Raw genomic sequence first — 22,866 nt, 5'->3', positions numbered from 1 at the left:
AACATGATGGCTAGCCTTATGTATCCCTCCTGTCGGATAATAGGTTACATCGCACATCAGATGTTAGACGTCGCAAGCTTGATTCACAAAGTTTAATTGTCCCTTTCGTCATATGTCTTAATTCCTCGTCATGCTCAGCCCTACCCATATTTTAAAGTCCGAGTTACGATTTTTGGTGTTTGTCTTGTAGAGCAGAACTTGTACCACCAGGGTCTAGTTTGCAAGTTTAGAACAGCAAACAGTCTAGTTATTTCTTTGTAAAGCCACCGATGAGACAGTTTCAAACTTGTTAGAAGCTTATACCAATTCATGATGCATAAAAAAATAAAATAAAAAATCATGTAAATGTGAAGACTGGGTATGCGCTATGTCATTGTCATGATAGACGAAGTCGTATTCTAAAATTAAAAATTCCAGGTCGAAGACTCCTGGTACGGCTGCGATGTTCCATGCACGTTGGGCTCAGGGCAGCGTCGATCGAATCCCCTGTACCAAGTTCACATACCTTGCAGATAGTACATAGATACATGTGTAGATCCTGAATTCACCCTTCTTTTAGCAGGTGGTATTTATGCATGGGTATTAAAATGCATGTACTTCGTAGTATAGCGGATATACAGTTATACCGGTCTTGGCATTCACTCTTAACGTGAGATTGGGTTTATGATTTATGAGCTATCTCAAATCAAAACTTCGAAAATACAACTTTGTCCACCGACATCATTAACGCAAACATTTATTTGGATAAGCTTGGTTTCATCCTCTCAATGTTTGGGACGACATACATCCAATAGTCCTGCAAATCGCTTTTCCACAATGCTAGCAGATCCGTCCGGCAGGATTCGCTGACGGCCTAAACGGATCACTCTGCGCCCCTTGGCATTTCAGGGGACGGCTCGCTTGGCCTATTGCGGCTTACCAAGTTACCACTCATCCGTCCGACGAGATGAGCCACTGGCTGAATCAAGGACCAATTGATTGGGCGCATAGGCCTGGACTCATCTCATCCAGCTGACAATGGCGGATTTCCCGACTCAAAGCTGCGCTACCCCATACCGACCAACTGGTACTTCCATTCTGGTCGGTCTAATTTATACATTTATCATCTTGGCACCAACCGTCCGGCAGAAATAAGAATCGGCTTTTTCGCAATCTCCGCTCCCCTTCGCGCTCGGCAATGCCTTTTCATCTTTCCTGCCCTTAAATGGGTAGCTGGGGCATCATCGTTCATGGGAAAATCGTCGACCGCAACGTCGTCAACGCGCGCAAACTTGGGATGGGATGAGGAACGGTCAGATTTTCGGCACAGTCAACCTGAGAATATGAAAGCTATGGGTGCAGATCGCGAGTGGTGGTTGCGCTACGTCAACCACAACCTCCTGAGACGGAAAATCGACCTCCGGCGACTGATAATCGCCGTCATAGTCTTCCTCGGTCTTTCCATGGTCATTTTTGAGGTCACCCATCACGAATTATATAGACTTGCCCCCTTCCAGAACCCGCCTCTAGCACCTGAACCGGATGTACCCGGGCAATGCACAACTTGGCCTGTCGATTGGAAAGGCCGATACACGCCTTCCCACGAACCAGGGAACAACACGGTAAGACTTGAGTCTTTCGCGCCTAAGGGTGGCTGGAAGAAGCCCGTAGGTATCAAGATTGTCGCGCTGGTGTTCTTCGGCCGCAAGAGAACGGTCGACTTCCTGGACTGCTATCTACAGCAAAATCTGGCCGCGAACGGAGGATACGTTGACGAAATTCGATTTATGGTGCACACGAATAATGATGAAGACCTCGACTACTTGAAAGATCTCGTCTCACGAAGAGAAGAACACTACCACATCGTAGAAGCCAACACCTGCGAGGGGAGTTCATACGGCTGTATTTGGGACTCCGTTGTTGAAGACGATACTATATACGTGAAGATTGACGATGATATTGTATGTCGCCTTCTCACGGACAGCATATCACTCGGGGTTATCTAACGTCATTCTAGATTTTCATTCATCCAGATGCGATACCCCAATTAGTCCATACCCGAATTGCCACGCCTCATCCATTTGCTGTGTCGGCAAACTTAGTTAATAGTCCCTTGACGGGTTACGAACATTTCCAGTCAGTGCTTCTGCGTCCTTGATTTCATCATATACCAGTACTGACGTTTCTATAGCGTCGGCGCTATTCATGCCTTTAGGCCTGATCCGAGTGAGAAGCCATCACACGCCGCTGCCGAGTCATGGCGACCATCTGAAAAGAGCCATTTCCCAGAATCGAGCTTACCACAGCTCAACATAAGCGACCTGCGCAGCATAGAGTTCAATGATGAGATATTCCCTGCTCGTCCGTATTATGGCCACCCATTCCTCTTGATATCAGATGACCCCTTCGATCTAATGAAGTCTCCAATGGGGCTGAACTATCTGCATGGAGGAGACAAAGGTGTTGAATCCATGTACGAAAAGGCATGGAAGTCTTGGGCCATAGCGAGTCAGCAACAGTACTCGTTACTGAAGAACCTCGAGGACAATGCCATTGCGCACTACTTCTTCGGTTCGCCGCAAGAATTTCCTAGCGGGAAAAACACATCGGCTGTGGCACTGAAGCACCAGGCAGAGAACAGGGGCGGCCCAGGTGCAGAGCAGCTATACAACACGCAGTACAAGCGGTACAACCTCAACTTCGTGGCGCTATGGGGTCACGATATCAAGGCGGCGCTGCCGATCGCGGAGGACGACGAGGAGGACATCACTGTAACGATCCCGAAACGGACGCATAGGCCGTTCGTTATCGACACGCGCAGCGTCGTCGGACACCTGAGCTTTTATCCCCAACATGACGGTGTCCGGGAGACTGACTTGTTGGATCGGTGGAGGGCGTTCGCGAACGAGATGGTATGCACGCCGCAGAATCAGAAGAGCCCCTTCGACAAGAGGTGTCCTGGATTTTGAGGGGATGGCTGTGCGGTGCTTGTAGTAATAATACCGATACCACAAATAGATACGGAAATGTGTAATGATTGAATTCGTCGATTAGTGGTGTGTGCTTTGCCGGTGTTTGTGATTTGTCTATGCCTACCTTGACTTTGTTTAGGTACGTAACTGGTAGAGTTATGAATAATGGTAGGTGTTTTGAGGTGTCAGATATCGTGATACTTGATGCTTTCACACTGAATATTGTATATGGGACATCGTATCTTTTGAACACCAGTGGAATTGTTGCGATTTCAACATCAACATTTTTGGGGGGAATTTTACCAAAGTATACAATTCCAGATTTTATTCATTCAATTACATTGCAAAGTTTTTTTTGGCCTCCATAACTTTGATATTCGTTGAGTTATGCTCACATGGAAAGATAACGTTTTGGTGTAATTGCGTTGCAAAGGGGGGTCGGCTGCAAAAGTAGGTCAAGACGGTTAACAACCTATCAATCGGCAAAGATCCGTAAAGCTTCAACTCGAAACTCAAGCTAAGGCACAACGGCAATGTATAGATGTGTATTGATCTCTTAGAGACATATTCAAGATTGAGCCTGATTGGTATATCCTAGTCCATCTACAGACCTAGAAGTCAATATATGCCCCCCTTTTCGTGTCTAATTACCACATAACTCATACCCCAAGCAAGACACTGCGAACTCCATATTTTAGCGTCTATCTATGATTTAAGACTTCTCCTCAATAGTCTTTGGCTGAGGAGCAATCTCCTCGTCGCTCTCACGATCGGAGTCCTTCCGCATATCACCAAAGTCGGTGTTGAGGACGAACTCCTCCTTATCGATATGCCTGAAGGTGAACCAGAAGATGACGGTGAGCGAGGCGCCGACGATGGTGGGGCCGGCGAAGGCCCAGATGAGGTAGGGGTCGCTGATGGCGGGGGCGGTGGCGAGGCCGATGGCGGCGGAGACGGCGGTCATGGCGAGGTTCAGCGAGGCGACGAGGCCCTTCATGTTCTTGGGCGCGCGCGAGTACGCGATGCCGTACGCGGTCACGTTGACGAAGATCTCGGAGATGGCGGTGATGATCACGGGGATGGCGTACCACGCGTAGGACACGGTGGACACCGAGACTTCGCCCTCGGGCACGATCTCGGCGCAGGTCGTCGCGTTCCAGCCGCAGGGTGATGTCTTGTAGACGTAGTACTGCAGCACGGAGTAGCCGATGGAACCGAATGTGCCGAGCGCGAAGCCGAAGGTCATTCGGGAGATGGGACCCCATTTGATGCCCCGTCTGCGAAGGAGCGGGTAGATGACGTGGTTCATGAAGGGCACCACTAGAGCAGTTTATTAGTACTTGATGTCCCATCGTTTCGCTTTGAGAGGTAGGAGAAGTAGGAGTTGAAACTTACTTATGACGATCGAGACAGAGTTGAGGTTATCAAGAAGATCGTTCGGTAAGCCGTCGGTATCCATTCCAGCAGTAAGGGCATTCGCAGCGGCACCCAGACCACCATCGTTGATCTGCCAGATAGGCGAGAAGAGGAATATGCCGCACGCCTGGAAGGTCCTCCTCACGTCGTTGACGAAGTTATCGTCGTACTCGTAGACCTTTGTGCTGCCAGCCGCCTTGCGCACGCTCGGCTTGCCGGCCTCCCAGAAACCCGTCCTTCCGATGCGCTTCAGGCCGCCGTTGGCGAAGATGTCGCCTAGCACTTTGAACACGTTGCCCAGGTCCGAGCCTCCGGGGGGCTGCTTGACAAGACGGGGGTTAAGGTACCATAGCAGCGGCGGGAGCAGGAGGTAGAGGATTGTGGGAATTAAGTAAGCGGCCCAGTAGCCCACGATCTTGGCCAAGTATGTTGTCGGGATACCGAAACAGGCGCCGATGTTGATGAGCAAATCTAGGTTTTAAATTTGAGTGTTAGTCTCGAGGAGTCGTGTTCGTAAATACTGTAAAAATGGTGCTAAGTTTCACTTACTGCCACGAGGTTAGCTATTGCATATATCGTGATTTTTCATGGTTTTATACGTACCAAAACCATAACATCACAGAGTTAACAGACTCTTCTGGATCAACGATGACTTTCTCGCCATTTTTGTCGGTGATAACGTGAGCGACCTTGTGAGGGCTCTGGTCGATCACAGTAGGCGAGATATTCGGTTTAAACTGAGCAGCGCCGATGCTGAGCATGTCTGTTATGTGTTAGTAGGTCATACAAATACCGAACCGGTCTCCGAAGTTGTTTCGTCTAGAACGAAGCGAGTGGAAGATATAACAACGTACTGTGACAATGTTAGCTTTACGTTCAGACAAGATCATAGGGGAGTCCTAGTATGGGGTTGATACATACCAAAGAGATAGAGCAAATGGGCCGATGGCATGGCCAGATTGAAGAACAGGTGGAAGCGCAGAGATGATCATGATAATGTGAGCCAAGCCACATACTCCAACACCCCAGCATATCATCTTGAAACGGCCATATTTCGTATCCGCAAGCCATCCGAAGTAGATTGGTAGTGCGTAAGCCAAGAACTTGAATGCCTCCGTCATGGCAGTGGCTACTACGGAGCCTTTCCCGAGCGCTCCCGCAGTGAGTTCACTTCCCCGCGCCGTGGCGCCGGCCCCGTTACCGTCCGCTGGCAGAGGGGCACGGATGAAGTTCTTGTAGACTTGGTTGCCTTGGAAAACGTCAGCTTCGAGGGTGTACATAGTGGGAAAAGAAAAGCCAAAACGTACATCCGTAGTATGAAGCGCGCTCCGCGAACTCGACGGCGCATAGGTAGTAGCAAGTTGCTGGCATCTTGCCGGCGACGCGCCTTAGAGTCGACTTCTCCTCCTCTGTCGGAAGGACAAGACCGTGGAATGTATCATGGCCATCTTCAGCGACGCCTTGTTCCGAAGAACTAGGTTGGACCTTCTCGTTGGGCGCTTTTTCATCCGTGGAGGCCCGTACCGCGCTGACAGGGGCAACGACGGTGGGAATGGTGGTGGCGGTATCTAAGGATAAGTATATTAGTTTCTCACTATTTCGGTTTATGATCAGTTAAAAAGCGAGATTCTCGTCCATATTGGTACGTTCTTTACTTTTTCTCCTTTCTTCGTCTTCTTTTTACATATAGAAGACCAAGCATCTAATAATTAAGCAATAACAATGAACCTGCGGAAAATATACGCAACTCACCCATCGTAGATAATTGCCTTGGATCGAAACCAATAATGATTCTTAGTTTCGGATGCGCGCCTGAGATAAGAGAAAAAGGCGAGTAGGTGTGACGCCGCGTAGCATGAGATATATAACATTCTCGAACAGCCGGCCGAGCCAAGACAACACGATAACCACCCGCCTCCAACTCGTCAAGGCTTGTCTAGATCATCGTACCTAGCTTATCGGCGGCATATTATAGCTCTGCCCTTCGCCTGGCTATCCTAGCATCCCAGACGAGGTTATCCGTAACAGCGCAAGACCGGTGGGGGCACGACCCGATTCCCTGGCTCCTTATCCTCTCTCAACTCTCAGACCGATCACACAATGCGCGGGGATTGTCAGCGTCTACGGCAATGCGCCAAGCGCCTTGGTATTGGGTAAGTTCAAATGCAGACGCTTCCTCCGGCTACCCTAGGCAACGTCCATATCGACGACGTTTTTAGGCTTATTCTGCGAGTGCAGGTTTCATGTAAGCCGAGTAGCAATATCTTCAGATAATACTACCACTGGACTGCCGATTGTAGTGTAAGTAATTAGGTAATCTGGCACGTTTTTCGGGTTCGCGATCGTCTTCTGCCATCTGCCTGGTAAGTTTGGGGTCTCGTTTTCCCCAACCCAGCAAGGTTCTATCATCTATCATATCGCAAAAGATGTCGGGAGGTTAGCCGTATGCCGTTTTAGGTAGGTCGTTGATGATAACGCAGAATCCATGTTTCTGATCCACAAATAAGATCGGATATTTTGCTGATGCGACTGTGCGACGTAGGATTCTTGCAAAGAATCGAGGTATGATAACATATTCGCTACCAATCGCGTACGCCCTTAGGCGGTCGCGGTTCTAGAAGCAGGTCTTCCCCAGCTTCTACCGTACAGGGTCCGCGGGCTTGGGACATGACACTCGGCCGAAAATGGAACCAACCCATATTTTTCTCATCACGCCCCCTTGAATATCGAGTTGAGCTGATTCGTGATATTGGATGTGTATAAGAATTGTCTATTTACCTGCTATAAATGTTCTAGCTACCTTTTTTCGTGGTCAGCACAAGGACTTGGCTCGCGTTGAACGGCCAAGGAACGAACATCTTAGATCTTGGCGCTATTCGGAAGAGGAACGACTTAGTCCTAGGGATCTATCTCTTGCTATGCCTAGAAAGCTTGTGAAGCTTATCGTGAACCTTACTGGCCCGCGCCGCTACATATATGGATATTCGTGGTTTAAGGACCTTCTGGTTCGTAAATATCCGTCATACTAACAGGCGTGAAAGAGATATCTTAAGATAAAAGCGGCCTAGTGGTGGTTTAGCCAAGATGTAAGCTTAGTGCCAACATGCCCAGACTCTTGGACGGCCCTAAGTACGTAGATACCCAGGTAGGAAGGCACATAAGAGTCTCTTGGGACATTCTAAGAATCTACATTGATGCTGGTTCTGTATAGACTCCTACTTAGCAACTAGGTACACATTGATTCTAGTTATAAGTAAACGACGTTGGAACCGTTAGATCCGGAAAGCACGCCAAGTAAGTCGAGCATAGTTATATCTTGCTCGTCTCTTACGCCCCATAGAGAGTGGCATTCTAATATACTTCTATAGCTACATAAATAATTACTAGCTAGGAACTCGATAAACTTTTAAGGTAGGTAAGTTACTATTCATAAGTTTGGTAACCCTTTGTCCTATGGCAGTATAAGGAACAAAAGAGATCGAACCCTATCTAACGACAACTTTCTTTGAAAACAGTAATACCATGTGTGGTTAGAAGTCATCGATGGTGTGCCGGAGCGAATAGAAATGTGTCACGCGCCTAGCCAGTTCACGCTCCCAGAATGAGTTACCATCCTTATTGGGTGCCTCAAATATCTGCAGTACATCATCAATATGGCAAATACTTTCTAACGCCTGATGTAGAATAGAGATGTTTGTTTGAAACCTAAGATTCTCATAAATTAAATCATCATAATCAGTAACTGGTCCTCTTGTTTCGTTCGTGATGATTCCTATCTTGTTTTTCCATCTCGTCCCCTCATCTTTCATTGCGAGAATTACTTGCCGGAGTTCCATAAATGAGAGATATAATGGTGGAAGTTTGGTAATACGTGGCCGATGGAGGTGATCGAAAGTAGTCCAGAGCTCCTCTAGTTGCTCCTGAAGGTATATTGATCTTTTTCTTAACACGTCCCGTTGAGCGTCTTCGTTCTGTGTCCCTTCTCCTCTTGACGTTTGAGGCCTCGTTGTACCTTTTTGCGGTATCTCACACTCTTCACGCGTCTGCCGAGGGAGCTGTTTGTCATAGATTTGTCGACGAGTCAGATCACTCAAAGTTTCATAGGCTTCTCTCAACTGAACGAAATTCTCATTGCTGGCCTCGGAAGACAAGTCCTTCCTATCTGGGTGATACTTGAGGCTTAGTCGTCTAAATGCAGATTTTATCTCGGCTTCGTTAGCATCACGAGTCACACGAAGCACGGAATAGAAGTCCGGCTTGCCATTTTTATCGCGACACATATTAGCTATCTCTCGTTATGATTATTGTTGTTAGAGACTCATACCCGCGAGTTGAGACGGGATCATTTATAAGTCTTATAATAAAAGATAATGATCTCTTGCTTTCTAAATTACTTGATTTTATCACAGGGAGTCTTCCAATAGGCCAAAGTTGGAATTTTCTAGTGATTACGATATAAGGGGTGTTCAGTTACGCCATATGGCAGACACGAGCTACATATTCCTTATCCACCATATTATTGTTTAGTAAACGGCCATGGTAAAAGTACCTAGGTAGGTACTTGTCAAGTAGCTTTCAAATCAGTAATTTCGAGATGTCATGAGGATAGCTTACCTACATCCTAGCAAAAGGCATTTTACATTGATGTTTATCCCAAGTCCACCAAATCTTGATATCGGCTCTTCCAGCAACTTAGCTGTTCGAACAATAAGGTTGAATGTTATCTTATATGATTAGTTACATATGTATTAGACGCTTCTTACATGTAACTCAAGATAGATAAGTGTATCAAGTTCCTTCTGGTGAACTAGGGCAATATAAGGCGTTGCAATTAGTTGGTATTCATCGTAGTAGACGTGTTGCTAACTGCCAGCTCATGTGGTAATTACCTAACATTGAGGAAATCCAAAGAACTTTATTGATGCGGTTATTCAAGATGGTTCGAAACACATGTAACTAGAACGATGTGGAACCTGTTCTTCAAATTGTGATGCTTGAAACAAGAAGACTGAGATTTCAATTTTATAGATTACGAAGGTGGAGTCTTTACAAGGTATTAATCAAGCGAAGACTTTTGCAACCTCGATGTTTAGACAGGTGCAAATTCCTATTTCAGAGGACATCTACGCAGGTTTAAATCCACTGCATTCGAGAAGAAGAAAAGAAAGAAAAAAAGAAGATTCGAAGTATCTCTTTGAAGAGATGCATCGGGAATTGAGCCCGATGCGGGGGTCGAACCCGCAACCTTGAGATTAAGAGTCTCACGCTCTACCGATTGAGCTAACCGGGCAGATTCTGGACTAATCAGATAGTCTCATTCTCTTAGTATAGCGGCTCTTATACCGGGGACATCTTGCCATTGCAACTACCGTGACAAAAGCTATGACTAAGTGTCTTTAAACAACAGTGAACAATCTTTTACATGGTTTAACTACGGTTGGTTTGGTATCACGCCGCGTGGAGGAGACGAGGCATCTGCTGTCATGATAGCGGGGAAATCAAATGAACGTTAGAGCACGGCTCGAGCTTGGGTAAGCTTTCATCTGAGAACCTGGAATCAAGGTTGAACACCTTAAAGTCCGGAAGTGAATCGAAATCTTGAGAGCTCCTTTTCTGGCGTGTCAAGAATGCTGATTTCATCGGCGCTTCGGCATTATAGCAACTAGACACCATGCCTCTTCTATATGGAGCTCGATTAGTCGTGCGGCATCTAGCGGCATCTAAATTTGCTCGGTGTCGCAAGTTACCTGATGGACGGATATACCAACACCCTACGTTAGTCGTTCGCCTAACTACATCTTGCATCATAATGGACGGCTCAAGCCGAGATTTTTGACTTCCAACGTCCGCAAAGTCGCCGCGTGTAAAGGGAAAAAGGAGGCTTCTTTCTGGCAGAGCTAGTGTGTCTACTGAGACGCCGTTCTCGTTAGCCTTGTTGAGCAACATAAAAGCACGGATGAAATTGCCTCGCGATGTGATCGGCCCTTCTAGTACGAGACATATTTATCCAAACTGAATTCGGCCACGAAGGAAAAAGCTTGACGCGGCGTTTTGTCATCCCTTGAAAATTGTCGAAATTGTGCACGTGGCTGAAGGGGATAGGCGTTGGTCAATAGCTTTGGTATGTTCTGACTTTAGAGTGTAATAGACAGCGTTTAGTTAACACCATAGTTCTTCATAAATTGAAGAGGCCATGTCCGCCAAGCCGTGGCTCGACTAGCGTCATTGATATACCCGAAAAGTAATGAGAAAAAGGACGATCAACTAAAATATCTTGGGAGGCGGAAGTCATTTAGATAGCCTCAAAGCTTCCGTCGTCTCGGCGTTGAATAGGCTATGGCTATTGCGACTTGCCACAATTCATGTAACGTCGTGAGAAGTGTTCGGATCTGCGCATCTGCGATGTCGATTCACGTGTGAAATGAGAAAAGAGTACCGCAATGTCGGTATGTGGCCTGTGTGGGATGTGGGATGTGGGGAGGAGGCTAGAACTGATTTTCCCGTTCCTGACGATCATTCATCACTGATGCATCTACTGATTGTCAAACGTTACATGCGACGTACGCGCAACTCTGGGGAATTGGTGATTCCTGTCAAGTGAGCGCGAGATGATGATACATGTTGTAACTGAAGATGTAAATGTTGGCAGATTGTAAGTGGACGAAATAAATCCGTGTTTAAGCTTCGGGAATACTTGGAAGAGAAAATCTCGAAAATCTCGATAGAAAACGTTCGAGCTTAGAGATCTTTAATCTTTACGAGGGTAACTCAATCATTGTAGTCGTCATTTTCAGCCGCATGTCCTTCCGTCCTTTCGACCTATGCCGATGTATTGTAAGCTCGGAAAAGCGGATGCGATATGCATGTCGGCGATTTTGATATAATTTTAACATACGAGTCTCGAAGCAGGTGCGGTGACACGCTGGCCTCGTAAAAGAGGAGACCATCTTGCGAATACTAAATGCCGGCCTAACCAGAGCATCGGATTGGAGCGCTCGAGCATCGTTTACGCGTAGACTTAGGCGTATGGGATATCATGGATTTATTAACATTTATTTTAGGAAACGCGGAAATGAGGAGATCCACCGGCCTCAATGGAGGTGTTCAAGGCCTAAGTTCGATAAGTTAAATCCGAAGAGGCGCCGGCGATTGTGCGATACGCCATCCTACACGTCACTTCCTCGTTAACTTACCGTCCTGCCAGTCTTACCTACCAGCCTACTTGTACCTGGTAGTATAGAAGGCGGTGTAGGCGGAGCTAGCGAACGTGCTTATGCATCCCCAAGGAGCTCCGTCGCGTTGGCGCACAGAATAGTCGAATACCAGAGCGGTAGAAAGAAGAAATAAATGGTATGGAATATTTATCTAGGCATGTAGCTGCTAGGCAACTGCTACGTTGCTGGGTAGATAGATGATTCGGTCTGATCTGATCTGCTTGTAAGACGGATATAAGTAGGCTATGGTGGCAGAATAAGGTAATGATCTGGTGTTGTTACGGTATCGTGTTATTGGGATAGCTCGTAAGGAGCCAATAAGGCTAATAGGGGTAATGGCTGAGCGATTGACGCCTATCGGCCATACTGACAGTGCTAGATCTTTCTGTGTGGAAACGTGGAAACTCAAGTACACACATTTATGCAGTAAGGGACCAACACCCACATGTGCACATCGCATTTAAGCTACAACGAATATGTAGCCACGTACCTAACCTTATGTACAGCACTATCTTAAGTGCTGTACGAATGAACCTTATGCAGAAAGCAACTTGAGCAAGAAAGAGCTGTAGCTTCTAGTGTGCACTACCAGCAGGTAATACATACGGTAGGAGCCTTCGAGGTAGGGGTGAATGAGTGGGGCTGAACTCATCATCATTCCCCCGCCATCACCAATCCATGAAACTCACCAAGATCAAGTTTACATTCACCAGTTACAAGTTTATAACAGCAAATCAAGCAAAACTCACCGCTGGAAGCCCGGCCGCATTGCACCAACATCCCTTGAACCTTCTGAACGACTTGGCCCATGCCACACCAGATGCCACACCAGCTCGCTACCGCCAGCATGTTTTTCTCTCTTCCTTTTCCTAGACGAATCCAATGGATCCCTGCTTCTTTTCTCTAGGGCTGCTCTGGACAAGCTCTGGCGCCCCATTTTGCCGTTCTTAGCAGTCTAGTTGTGGTGCTATGCCGCCTGTGGGGTTTGCCTAGCCGAATATCCACGATGGGCGAAAGAAACCAGCAAATCTGGAATTCCCCATTGACTCAAGCTCAAGACCCGCTATTGTACCTTGATATAGTACCATAATACGTCTTTTTTATGGCCTGATCCGAGACATCGAGACGTGACGAACTCCCCGGATAGGTTCATACTACGCAGTAGGCAATCGGATCTATGAGTTTAGACCGAGTTCGCTCGATCATCTCTCTATCCATCTGCTGTTCTTCTATACTCTACCCACAAACTTAGCCTACATACCTAATGCTTGGTCGGTGAGGATCTCGCCGATTTGATCCATCGCAACCATTTTGGCCAAAGGCTCGAAGGTTCGAATGATAAACACAGACATCAGACCGGCGAGAGCTATGTATTTTGATATTCAGACCCCCACACCGAAAGGGAAAAGCAACTTGGAGATCAACTACATAGTATGTACAGTGGTTACAAGGAAGCTTGCGTGATCTCCAAGTTGGTTCTTCCCCTCTCTCAACTTTGTCGACCATCCAACTCCATTCCGCATGGCAAACATACTAATGTAGAGACGCCGCGAAGTATACTTCCTACAGACGTTCAAGACGACACGGCTAACGTTTTAGCTATTGCACTTGCGATTCAGCTTCATTTGTTTCCGCCCTCAGCTCTCCCAACGTCTCTAAGGCTATTTCTTCAGGTACCTAGTGTACAAATTCCCCCTATGAGGTTACCGCATCCAATTGGGACAATACCAATAATGGCTATGCATGCATTAGGGCATATGCGGTACCTAACCTCGTACTTACATGGACAGGGCTGCGAGTGCTCGGCTTTGCTTCTGACCCGTGCGGTTCCTCTCTGCATAATAAACCTGAACCCCCCTGGCTTCATCCACCCAGGTTTCTTATAATACCTGCCTAGCTACCTATCCATTTTATTCCATATAAATCTGTTTATATATTCGTTCGTCTACTCTCCCGAGAATTGATTGCTTTTTACCCTCGCTTCTCGCCGAATACCCGGAGACGCTTGTGTTAGCGTTGTCACTTACGTATATAAGAAACCCTTAGCTGTCTGGTCTATCGGGTTCTGGCTTGATTCACGACTCGATCACTAGCGGACTGTTTGAGTAGCTTGGGCGCGTGATATATTTCTAATTCGGGATAATATATCTTAGGGAGTGGTTTTGTTCAAATATGAGCAGCCCTTCTCGCTTTCCATCGTGGTTTATTAGTTATCTAGTATCCTGAAATCTTGTCGCCTTAACCCCATTAAAATGGCCAAGATGGGTCACTCCAGGTGCTTCTCCACCTACGACGATGACTTCGAATTCGACGATGCCTACTTTAGGCAGTTTTATAAGCCACTGTCTAACCTACCCACACCGCCGCCGTCTTCCAAAAATTCGTCTGCTATGCAAAGCCCGCGCATCGACGCCGAAGATGTCGAAAGTATCAGCCAGGAATTTTTAGGTTAGTGGCGTCTCCCTCGAACAGACTATGTTCAATTCTAATTGTTGGTTCAAGGTCCTGCCGCCCATTTAGCGAGGATGCTACCGCCGGGGGCTTCCTTTATGACGCCGTCTATCCCGATTATCCAGGGCATATTAGCACGTGCCAGCTTGCCAATGGATATCATTGCTTTGGCGGTCTGCGTTTTAGATTCGCTAAATTCTCGATTTTCTCGGAGTTGGCGGATCTCTTTTCCCTTGGGCAAACAAAACGAACTGGGGCCGAAACGACATACGCTCCCATCTGGCGTGGTGCAAGCTGTGCATATCGACAATGTATTCCCCGAGATTATCGTTCTGGCCGCATTGATAATCGCGGACAAGTTCGTGGAGGACTTGCAGGAAACAACTCAATATTACAGCTCTTCGTGGGGTCGAAATCAATGGACATGCGAGCAGATTAATTTCACCGAGCGTTGCATCATGGAGAACCTAAGCTATCGAATCTTGCCCCTGTGGGAGGCGAAGTCGATCAAACAGGCGAGACACGATATCGAAATGGCACGAAGGGAGTTGCTCGACGCGGAAAACGAAATTAGTGACGAGAGCAAGATGGCCAAACACGTGAAGTCGATGAGCTCTGGGCACGCCGTGATGGGCTTGGGCATGCAGCTTACCCCTGTGGAAACAGAATTGGCTGCTCCGTTTAGTCATATTCAGGGCCTCGACCGAGAGACTCTGGAAGCATTTAGCAACAACACGACCTTGTCGCGGGATTATTTGCATATACCATCGACGACCGGACCTCAATGAATCGAAATCACGAGCTGATAATGATTCGATGTAAACGAAGATACCATTTTGATTCATTTATATGCATAGCATGTTAGTGGCGTGGATTTGATCGGACCTGGTTGGACTTGCATTGGAGCTGGGGTTATGGTTGCGTTCGGCCCGTCCATCGCGTTTCGACAGTCTTGTTTCTATTTGGGTTTTTCTTATTTGATTCATCCATTCGGGTCAAGGGAATTGTGCGTCACGGAGTTCAAGGAAGCCCGGATTTTGGGTCAAGTGCTGGTCTTGAACCTCACTTGGGGAGTTGACATATGGGAGGACACGCGTCCTACGGAATTATACCCACTAGTAATATATTGGTCTTTCATGCATCTACTGCACACCTGATGGCATCAACGCCTAGTCTGATTGTTATTTAGTGGGAAGAAGCTACTTGGGTATAACATAATTTCGTACATGGCCTGTTTATATCGCATCAGGCTGAACGTCCGGACCGATATTCATTGCTAGACTGGGACAGATTTACTACCACACCTTCTACCCCAGGTTTCTACATATATCTCAGGTATAAATGTCACATGGACAAGGAGGGCTCGGGAAATTTTGTGGCCAATGAGGTTGCCACGAGAAGTCCGCAATAGGCAAGACAGGGAGAACTGGATATACCGATAATTCACCCAACCCAATGGAGGGTTGGTTGGGTTAAAACACTGTCGCTGGTTGGCCAAGCTGCCCTCGCAAACCACACACAAATATCACATCCTCGCCAATCGGGATCAGAGCCACGGGAACAGCGTACGCCTCTCTTCCCGGCGATCACGCAAAGCTGCGAGATCTAAGACGCCATGGGCTAGTCGCATCTCGATCGAAGAGAGATATTGGATCAGCAGGGGGGACGAGTTCGCGTTTAGTAATGGAATTGGCTAAATAGGTAGACACAATACAGGCAGACTTCAGACTGGAGGGAAATTTTTTGACAGGTGGTTTTCTGTGTAATGCTTCCACTCTCCTAAATCCGAATCCTTAGTGCCAAGGCGAACGGCAGTTGTCTCTAAATCACCCATGCTTTCTCATATTTCGACTCTCTTGACTATTCCGTTTAATGGTTGAAACTTGTGTTCTTAAAGCCCACTACCTAAAAGTTTTCACCCTTCTCTCTTAAGGGACGAGCGAAACTTGATTTACTAAGTACCTACCTCCTATCCAAGTTTGTATCTAGTGATACGCTTCCGGAAGAGCTATTAAGTCCCTATAGGAACAATTAGATGATGTATGTGCTATTCCATACTACATAAGGATGTCTGTATAGGCAGCACAATCCAAGGGCAAGTATTAGACAATTACCTAATTACGTGAATATGTCTGTCACCTTTATCTTCCCACATACAGATTCCACATGGATCATCCGCTTATTAGAGCACATACAGTTAACTGCAGGAAATCCAATAGCCTCAACAGCTGCACTAGCTTTATGTCGAAAGAGGATCAAGGTAGTCATTAGCTTCCGAGAAAAGCTTTGCATGCTGATGAGCTTCGTATTGCAGTTAGATGACCATCTCCCGCAGATATTTCGTACATTTTGCATCAATTAAGTTCCACAAACCCAGCCAGGTCTTTGGAATGGAAGGTTTACCTATGAGCAAGTTTGATGAATTACCCATATGTAAATATCCCCTATTCGATAACCGAATAAAATCGCCGTGCCTACTTAAAATTTATAGCTTGTTCAAGCTCCTTCCTAGGTTAAGCCCTAGCTAATTGTAGGGCTGGATATCGAAAGCGGGCTAACAGCTTTATCGACTACAAATGGATTAGTGAGGGGCAGATAGCCGGCAGAATTTTTTACTTGGTACCTGACCGCCCGGACCATATTGATTTTTATCGTTTACGAACCAGCTACAACCATTCCGCATTTACGCTACCGGCGCTGCTCACTTAACAGTCGTACCCATTGAATAAGATTCGGGAGGCGATAATGGCAAAGAAGCGCGCAAGAGAAGCGGATGGCGCCGCTGCGGCGCCCGACAAGATGGTCGAGGACGGCGACAGCTCGGACGATGACGTGAGTGGGCACTTTCATCAAACCAGAAGCTTTCTTTTACATCGCGCGGCTTGCCGCATCCACAAGGAACCCAGTAGTAAAGCTAACATAAAACCACCAAACTCAGGACTTCGACATGGTCAACGTGGATTTCGAGTGGTTTAACTTCGACCCCGAGATCGACTTCCACGGGACGAAATCGCTGCTGCGGCAGCTCCTCGACGTCGACGCGGCGCTGTTCGACATCTCGGGGCTCGCCGACCTAATCCTGTCGCAGCCGACGATCGGGTCGACCGTGAAGGTCGACGGCAAGGAGACCGACGCGTACGCCTTCCTGACCGCGCTGAACCTGCACGAGCACCGCGAGAAGAAGCCGATCGCCGACCTCACGAGCTACATCACCCAGAAAGCCGGGACGAACCAGGCGCTGGCCGCCATACCAGAGCTGCTGTCTTCCGGAAAGCATGTGGGTCTCGTGCTCTCGGAGCGCCTGATCAACATGCCCTCGGAGATCGCGCCTCCTATGTACGGCATGCTGATCGACGAGATCGAGGCCGCGGTAGAAGACAAGGAGCCCTACGAGTTCTCGCACTACTTGATCATCTCCAAGACCTACCACGAGATCGAGTCGACGCTCGACGTCGAGGAGAGGAAACGAAAGAAGGGGAAGCAAGACGCGACGCTGTTCTACTTCCACCCGGAGGACGAGGTATTACAAAAGCACGCGGCGGCGTACGGCAGCTACGACTTCACCAAGATTGACGAGGCCATTGCGGATAGCAAGAGGGCCTTCCAGGAGATGGGTGTCATGCCGCGTGGCTTTATGATATTAATTGAGGCTAGCAAGTTCGCAGATGCGGCGAAGGCGATTAGCGAGTACTTGAGTCCCCCGTCTTAAAAATAAGTCAAATCGCAAATAAAAAGATATCCACCAGATCCTTTATTTTATCTTTTCCGTGTCTAGCCCATATGGTCCGCTTAGCCCAGCCGCTGCATTAGATATTCGACCTCGACCTCTTTCGTTATGGGGATGACGAAGTCCCTGTACATGGACACTACGGCTTCCACATTGATCTTACCGGTGTTGTCCGAGTCGTTCGTAGACGGATCCGTGCCGTAGGTCCGTGCCTTCAGCCCTAGTCGTGCCAGAACCTGCTTCTCAACCGCCGCGTTCGTGATAGACTCGCCAATTCCGTTTCGGTCGCCCGCCTTGATCATCTTGGTGTACTTCTCGGGGTCCGACTGAAACTTCGACTCTGCTACGAACTTGCCGAAGTGTATCCGTCGAGAGAGTGCCTGGAGGCAAGCGATGTCGCAAGTCGCGGAAGACCCATAGTTTTCTTCTGCCTCGCCGCTATCCTCGCGGCCGAAGTTCGGGCACACCGCGGGTAGGAATTTCTCGATGTAGAACCGCTTGATTTGCTCGTTCACGTTGACGGTGTTTGGGTGCAGGATCTTGGGGTATTCGAGGGGCTTTAATATGGGCTTCTGCAGCGCCTCGGGGAAGAAGGGGTACTCGTCGGGCGCCTCGTACCGCCGGATTAGGGACTGCAGCTTCTCTTGCTCTTTAAGATACCAATCCACGAAACTGAGTTTGCTATCTTGCCCGATCTTTATCGCGCCGGGGGTATAGATGGTCTTGTTGAGGGGGAACTGGACTCGCTCAATTAGGTGGAAGGTGATTGTGTCCTCTAGCCGACTGGTTGGAACACGCGCTTGTTAGCATTGTGCCCAATTTTGCTCGAGGAAGATGGGCTTGCATACATGAGCTGGAAGCGGATGTTAGATAAATCTAGCGCCTTCGAGGCGTCCTTGAGGTCAATGATAGCATCCATGACCGTTTAAACTTTAGAAATTGCTAGAAAGTGTCAGAATATTATTATAGACTAGATACCTGGGGAACCTCTAGGCCTTATATTGGAAAGAATCTAGATAGGTAGGACGTGTCGTCCTAGGAAGACTGGAGTTTTGTCACGCTTTTACTAGGCCAGGGGACAAAGGGCATATGCTCCACTGACTACCAAATTAGCGGGGAAAGGTCTAAGGAAAGCTACGACCAACTTCCAATGGAAGAGAGGGGCAAAGCTGGTTCGGATGAATAAAAGCACTGAGGTAATGATCGCGTAGTTGCCGTCACTTCCCAAGTGGCCCTGGGCCAGAGAAGAATTTATTTGTGTGACGGCCGATATTCGGGAGACCACGAGTTTGCAACCTTCCTTTAATTATTACCTCCTTGCCAGTGTTACCCGAAAAAAAAATAGTAACATTAGCTTGAACCTATCAAGGTAATCGCAATGTCGCACGCGATGACATACTGCAAGTTGGGTAAGAATATTGAGATGACGGTTGCGGCAACGAAAACCTTATTCTTTAGTGTAACCCCTCCAGCTCCATGTTGAGTAGAATGCGCTAGTCTGGCTAGAGAAGCTACTGCTGGGATGCTCGGTTAAGCATCTCGAGATAAGGCACCATCTTGGGCAGAGCACCACACTGATTGATCCTGCCCATCCCAACCCTTGCAGTCGCGGTATCTGCAACAAATCTTATCCGATTCAAATGTAAGTTATTGTTATGTGACTAAGTACATTCCCTACATCAAATACCTACATAGTTACCTACCTGCATTCCGAAAGGGCTTTTGAGCTAAAAATTCTTGGGATTTCCACTCGTCCACTCGGAAGCTACGACAATTGTTAGCCTCGCCTTGCGCTCGCTTTTATCATTTTTTTAGGTATCTTTTTTTATCTTTGGCTCACCCATCCACATTATTTTCCGTATTTGCGTCTTTGCGTATTTCACTGTCTTGCTCCTCAATGCCGACCTACCAAATAGCTCTGTGAAGGAGAGATCCATACCTATCGGGAAAATCTTTTCTCTATACTACCTTGATGTGTGGCATTTGCACCGTGCGACCGCCCACGCCACCACTCCTTCGCTTTCAGTAGTGATCATATAGAAACGCGCATGGCCGATTCAGACCCAAACAATGCTACACACGATGATGGCCCGTTGGGCGAAGATTCGATTCTCTCGGTATTAATAATATTGCTCCTTGTTCTATTGTTGCCTCTTTCTTTGCCGCTGCGAACGTCCGAACTAACTAGAAAATTCTTAGCCCCGAGGCCTCGAAGCGTTCACCCGAAAGGTGACGACTACCGCGAGCCATTTAGTAGGACCCAGCGCGGATCCGTCCGGGAATCATTATCATAATGCCATGGCTCAAGTACACAGACAGCTAAAGAAACCCGGCATTCAACGAGGCATGTTCACCATGGCTAGGACCACACCAACCGACTTGGTTCGCTCCAAGTTTTCTACTGCCGAAATTCAATCCCGCGCCCTATCTTACTTGCCCGATGATATGCTTCAGAACCTACCCGAAAATGACAACGCCTACTCTCTGTTCCAGGGCTTCCAAGCAACCTTCCCCGAGCTGACGCACGAGGGCAAGAAACACCGGAGAAAATCATCGAGAGGGAGAAAAATGATTGACGAGAGTCCGTCGGCTCCCAACAGCCCACATCACCTCAATAAACTGAAAAAAGAGAGATCTTCGCTCATGCATGAGCTTGAGATGCTTGGTATTCGGAAGAATATGGCAAGCAGCGAGATCCATGAAATAGATAATAAGATGGCTAATCTAGCTGGCATGAGACGCATCATTCTTGAGAGATTAGCAGGTCTAGAGCAAGAGGAAGCTTTACTAGAACATGACAGTAGGCGACCCTTTTGATGCCCTACAGAAGCCCTACTGACATATTATAGTTGTGGATATGGAAGGCCGGATAGAAGACGCACAGGTTCTCGTCGAGGAGGCCGAATCAATAGCCGCCGCTGCTGACACTCCAACCAAGTCAGATGATGATGACCTAGTAACAGACCAGGATGCGGATGAGTTCATGTCAAAATCCATCTATGAGAAGCTTCCGTCCGCTACCAGTACACCATCAAAAAGGAGGCATAAAACTACTAAACGAAAATCAATGCCAATATTACACGAACATTTTGAACCAGGTTATATGATACGGGAAATTAAGGCTCACGCGGATCATGTCACGGCGTTGGATTTTGACGTGCCTTTTGGTACTTTGGTGTCGGCTTCCATGGATGATTCGGTCAAGGTATGGGATCTTAACGCTGGGCGTTGCATCGGATTGCTCGAAGGTCACACTGCTTCGGTTCGGACTTTACAGGTAGAGGATAACATCCTCGCTACGGGTTCTATGGATGCCACTATCCGGTTATGGGATCTGAGCAAAGCTCATTACGATCCGCAAGGTAGTCAGTTCGGAAGAGATGACGAGGATGACGATGGCATGGCTTTCGAGAATCCCGATGATCAACCGGTAGACCCTCCTGAAGGAAGCATGTCGGACTGTCCGCTCTTTACCCTAGAATCGCACATGAACGAGATCACGGCTCTTCACTTTAGGGGCGATGTTCTTGTTTCGGGTTCTGCAGATAAAACGCTTCGCCAGTGGGATCTAGTGAAGGGGCGGTGTGTGCAAACGCTCGACGTGATGTGGGCGGCCGCACAAGCCTCGGTTTCTATCGGTACGGGTGAGGGGACTTGGAGGCAAACTAACCGGCCGACGACACAAACAGCCGACTTTGTTGGGGCCCTACAAGTCTTCGAGTCCGCACTCGCTTGCGGTACAGCCGATGGCATGGTGAGGTTATGGGACCTGAGAAGCGGACAGGTTCATCGCAGCCTCGTCGGACACACCGGACCGGTAACCTGTCTGCAATTCGACGACGTGCATCTTGTGACAGGCAGTTTAGATCGAAGTATACGAGTGAGTACTTATCTATCTAAGCAGGTAACCCACAACTTGTGACATGCTAACATGCAATTCTACGCAGATATGGGACCTGCGCACAGGGTCTATATTCGACGCCTACGCATACGACAACCCGGTCACGAGCATGATGTTCGATAGCCGGCGCATCGTCAGCGCAGCGGGCGAGGACGTAGTGAAAGTTTACGACAAGATGGAGTCGCGGCAATGGGACTGCGGCGCGGGCATCGCGGAGGTGGACGGGGGCAGGACACCGGCCATCGTGGAGCACGTCCGTATCCAAGACGGCTACCTTATCGAGGGACGCCGCGACGGTATCGTAGGTGCTTGGGCTTGTTAGTCTTAAATAGGTTAACATATCCCGGTGTGCCTTATCGTATGTACATATGTGAATATTTGCGAATAGTCAATGTTACTACGCAACTTATCTCATCTATAAACCCTGGGATGAGTTGGGTTGTATGCATGCGCAAACCTACCTCGCCACTTGAGTGCATCGTCTCATGGTCGAGCACGAGACGGTCCGCTGCTCTCAAACTTCCGTTGCGTTTTCTTCCCCGCTTTATTCCCCTGTATGTCGTATTTGTACGGATTGTCGTCACTAAAGCTTCCAGGTTACCCTCCGTCTCATCCGTAGATCGCCCCACCTCTTACGGGTATAATTAAGTTTTATCTGACGATGCTTTGGGGGGTTCTCCATTTCACGAGACAAGGAAGTTTTTCAACATGATTAGATTCTTTGGCAATTCTGAATTCTCGACGATGTTGGAGGTATGCTATAATTGCCATGGCTCAAAAGAATTTACCATTTCGTCTCACTTCATGACACTGTTATACCCGAAGTAAGCTGTCTTCCAGAATTATAAAAAGTATTTTAAACAGGTACTACATAAGCATATAGGCTGAGGCTCACAGCCCTAGAGGTCTTATGGCCGATGCTTAAGTCCTAAACTAAAATATCTCACTCGGCGTAAAAGTCAAAATGCACTTCCATTGTATCCATGGAGTTCGTGAAGTCGGCGCAGCATAGGCGCCCGTTAGTCAGAATTCGGAGAATTATTGAGTCTCCGCTGTTTCACACCAGAACCTCGAGTGACTGACATGATCTAGACAGACAGCATACAGACAGGAACGACTCGAAAATTACTTGATTAGGTTTCATAAAGCTTGGCAAAATAGGGCTTGCCTGCTTACAATATATGGGGGTAAGCGAATACTATTCCA

General features: G+C 47.8%; 7 protein-coding genes and 1 non-coding gene across 8 annotated transcripts; 4 read left to right on the top strand and 4 right to left on the bottom strand.

Moving 5' to 3' along the window:
* Nucleotides 1-691: 691 nt before the first annotated feature.
* Nucleotides 692-3,029, top strand: F4807DRAFT_431150 (uncharacterized protein). The gene is made up of 3 exons (XM_047998472.1): nt 692-1,940; nt 1,997-2,115; nt 2,171-3,029. The coding sequence occupies exons 1-3, from the start codon at nt 1,230-1,232 to the stop codon at nt 2,946-2,948; spliced, it is 1,608 nt and encodes a 535-aa protein (XP_047852913.1). The 5' UTR covers nt 692-1,229; the 3' UTR covers nt 2,949-3,029.
* A 239-nt stretch (nt 3,030-3,268) lies between these two features.
* On the bottom strand, nt 3,269-6,728 carry F4807DRAFT_431148 (uncharacterized protein). The gene is made up of 6 exons (XM_047998471.1): nt 6,120-6,728; nt 5,675-5,935; nt 5,290-5,616; nt 4,972-5,130; nt 4,347-4,838; nt 3,269-4,271 (listed from the first exon to the last, which is right to left on the bottom strand). Exons 1-6 carry the CDS (start codon nt 6,121-6,123, stop codon nt 3,664-3,666), a joined length of 1,851 nt encoding a protein of 616 aa, XP_047852912.1. The 5' UTR covers nt 6,124-6,728; the 3' UTR covers nt 3,269-3,663.
* Nucleotides 6,729-8,103: 1,375 nt separating this feature from the next.
* On the bottom strand, nt 8,104-8,709 carry F4807DRAFT_431145 (DnaJ domain-containing protein). Its single transcript, XM_047998470.1, has 2 exons — nt 8,472-8,709; nt 8,104-8,293 (listed from the first exon to the last, which is right to left on the bottom strand). The coding sequence occupies exons 1-2, from the start codon at nt 8,645-8,647 to the stop codon at nt 8,278-8,280; spliced, it is 192 nt and encodes a 63-aa protein (XP_047852911.1). The 5' UTR covers nt 8,648-8,709; the 3' UTR covers nt 8,104-8,277.
* An 875-nt stretch (nt 8,710-9,584) lies between these two features.
* On the bottom strand, nt 9,585-9,657 carry F4807DRAFT_t94. Its single transcript has one exon. It is a non-coding gene; the product is annotated as a tRNA-Lys (tRNA).
* A 3,993-nt stretch (nt 9,658-13,650) lies between these two features.
* Nucleotides 13,651-15,316, top strand: F4807DRAFT_150451 (uncharacterized protein). The gene is made up of 3 exons (XM_047993204.1): nt 13,651-14,029; nt 14,084-14,871; nt 14,928-15,316. Exons 1-2 carry the CDS (start codon nt 13,834-13,836, stop codon nt 14,818-14,820), a joined length of 933 nt encoding a protein of 310 aa, XP_047852910.1. The 5' UTR covers nt 13,651-13,833; the 3' UTR covers nt 14,821-14,871; nt 14,928-15,316.
* Nucleotides 15,317-16,458: 1,142 nt separating this feature from the next.
* On the top strand, nt 16,459-18,028 carry F4807DRAFT_431136 (p21-C-terminal region-binding protein-domain-containing protein). Its single transcript, XM_047998469.1, has 2 exons — nt 16,459-16,864; nt 16,971-18,028. Exons 1-2 carry the CDS (start codon nt 16,778-16,780, stop codon nt 17,739-17,741), a joined length of 858 nt encoding a protein of 285 aa, XP_047852909.1. The 5' UTR covers nt 16,459-16,777; the 3' UTR covers nt 17,742-18,028.
* Nucleotides 17,782-18,948, bottom strand: F4807DRAFT_150392 (chorismate mutase). Its single transcript, XM_047993203.1, has 4 exons — nt 18,905-18,948; nt 18,755-18,860; nt 18,608-18,689; nt 17,782-18,542 (listed from the first exon to the last, which is right to left on the bottom strand). Exons 3-4 carry the CDS (start codon nt 18,676-18,678, stop codon nt 17,822-17,824), a joined length of 792 nt encoding a protein of 263 aa, XP_047852908.1. The 5' UTR covers nt 18,679-18,689; nt 18,755-18,860; nt 18,905-18,948; the 3' UTR covers nt 17,782-17,821.
* A 334-nt stretch (nt 18,949-19,282) lies between these two features.
* Nucleotides 19,283-22,116, top strand: F4807DRAFT_431132 (mitochondrial division protein 1). The gene is made up of 4 exons (XM_047998468.1): nt 19,283-19,876; nt 19,959-20,559; nt 20,609-21,639; nt 21,707-22,116. The coding sequence occupies exons 1-4, from the start codon at nt 19,808-19,810 to the stop codon at nt 21,980-21,982; spliced, it is 1,977 nt and encodes a 658-aa protein (XP_047852907.1). The 5' UTR covers nt 19,283-19,807; the 3' UTR covers nt 21,983-22,116.
* The last annotated feature ends 750 nt before the right edge of the window (nt 22,117-22,866 follow it).

Source organism: Annulohypoxylon truncatum, assembly GCF_022578515.1.
Source record: "Annulohypoxylon truncatum strain CBS 140777 unplaced genomic scaffold F4807scaffold_22, whole genome shotgun sequence".
NCBI lineage: Eukaryota > Fungi > Ascomycota > Sordariomycetes > Xylariales > Hypoxylaceae > Annulohypoxylon > Annulohypoxylon truncatum.
Note: the sequence above shows the minus strand (reverse complement) of the source record. Positions and strands in the feature narration are given on the sequence as shown.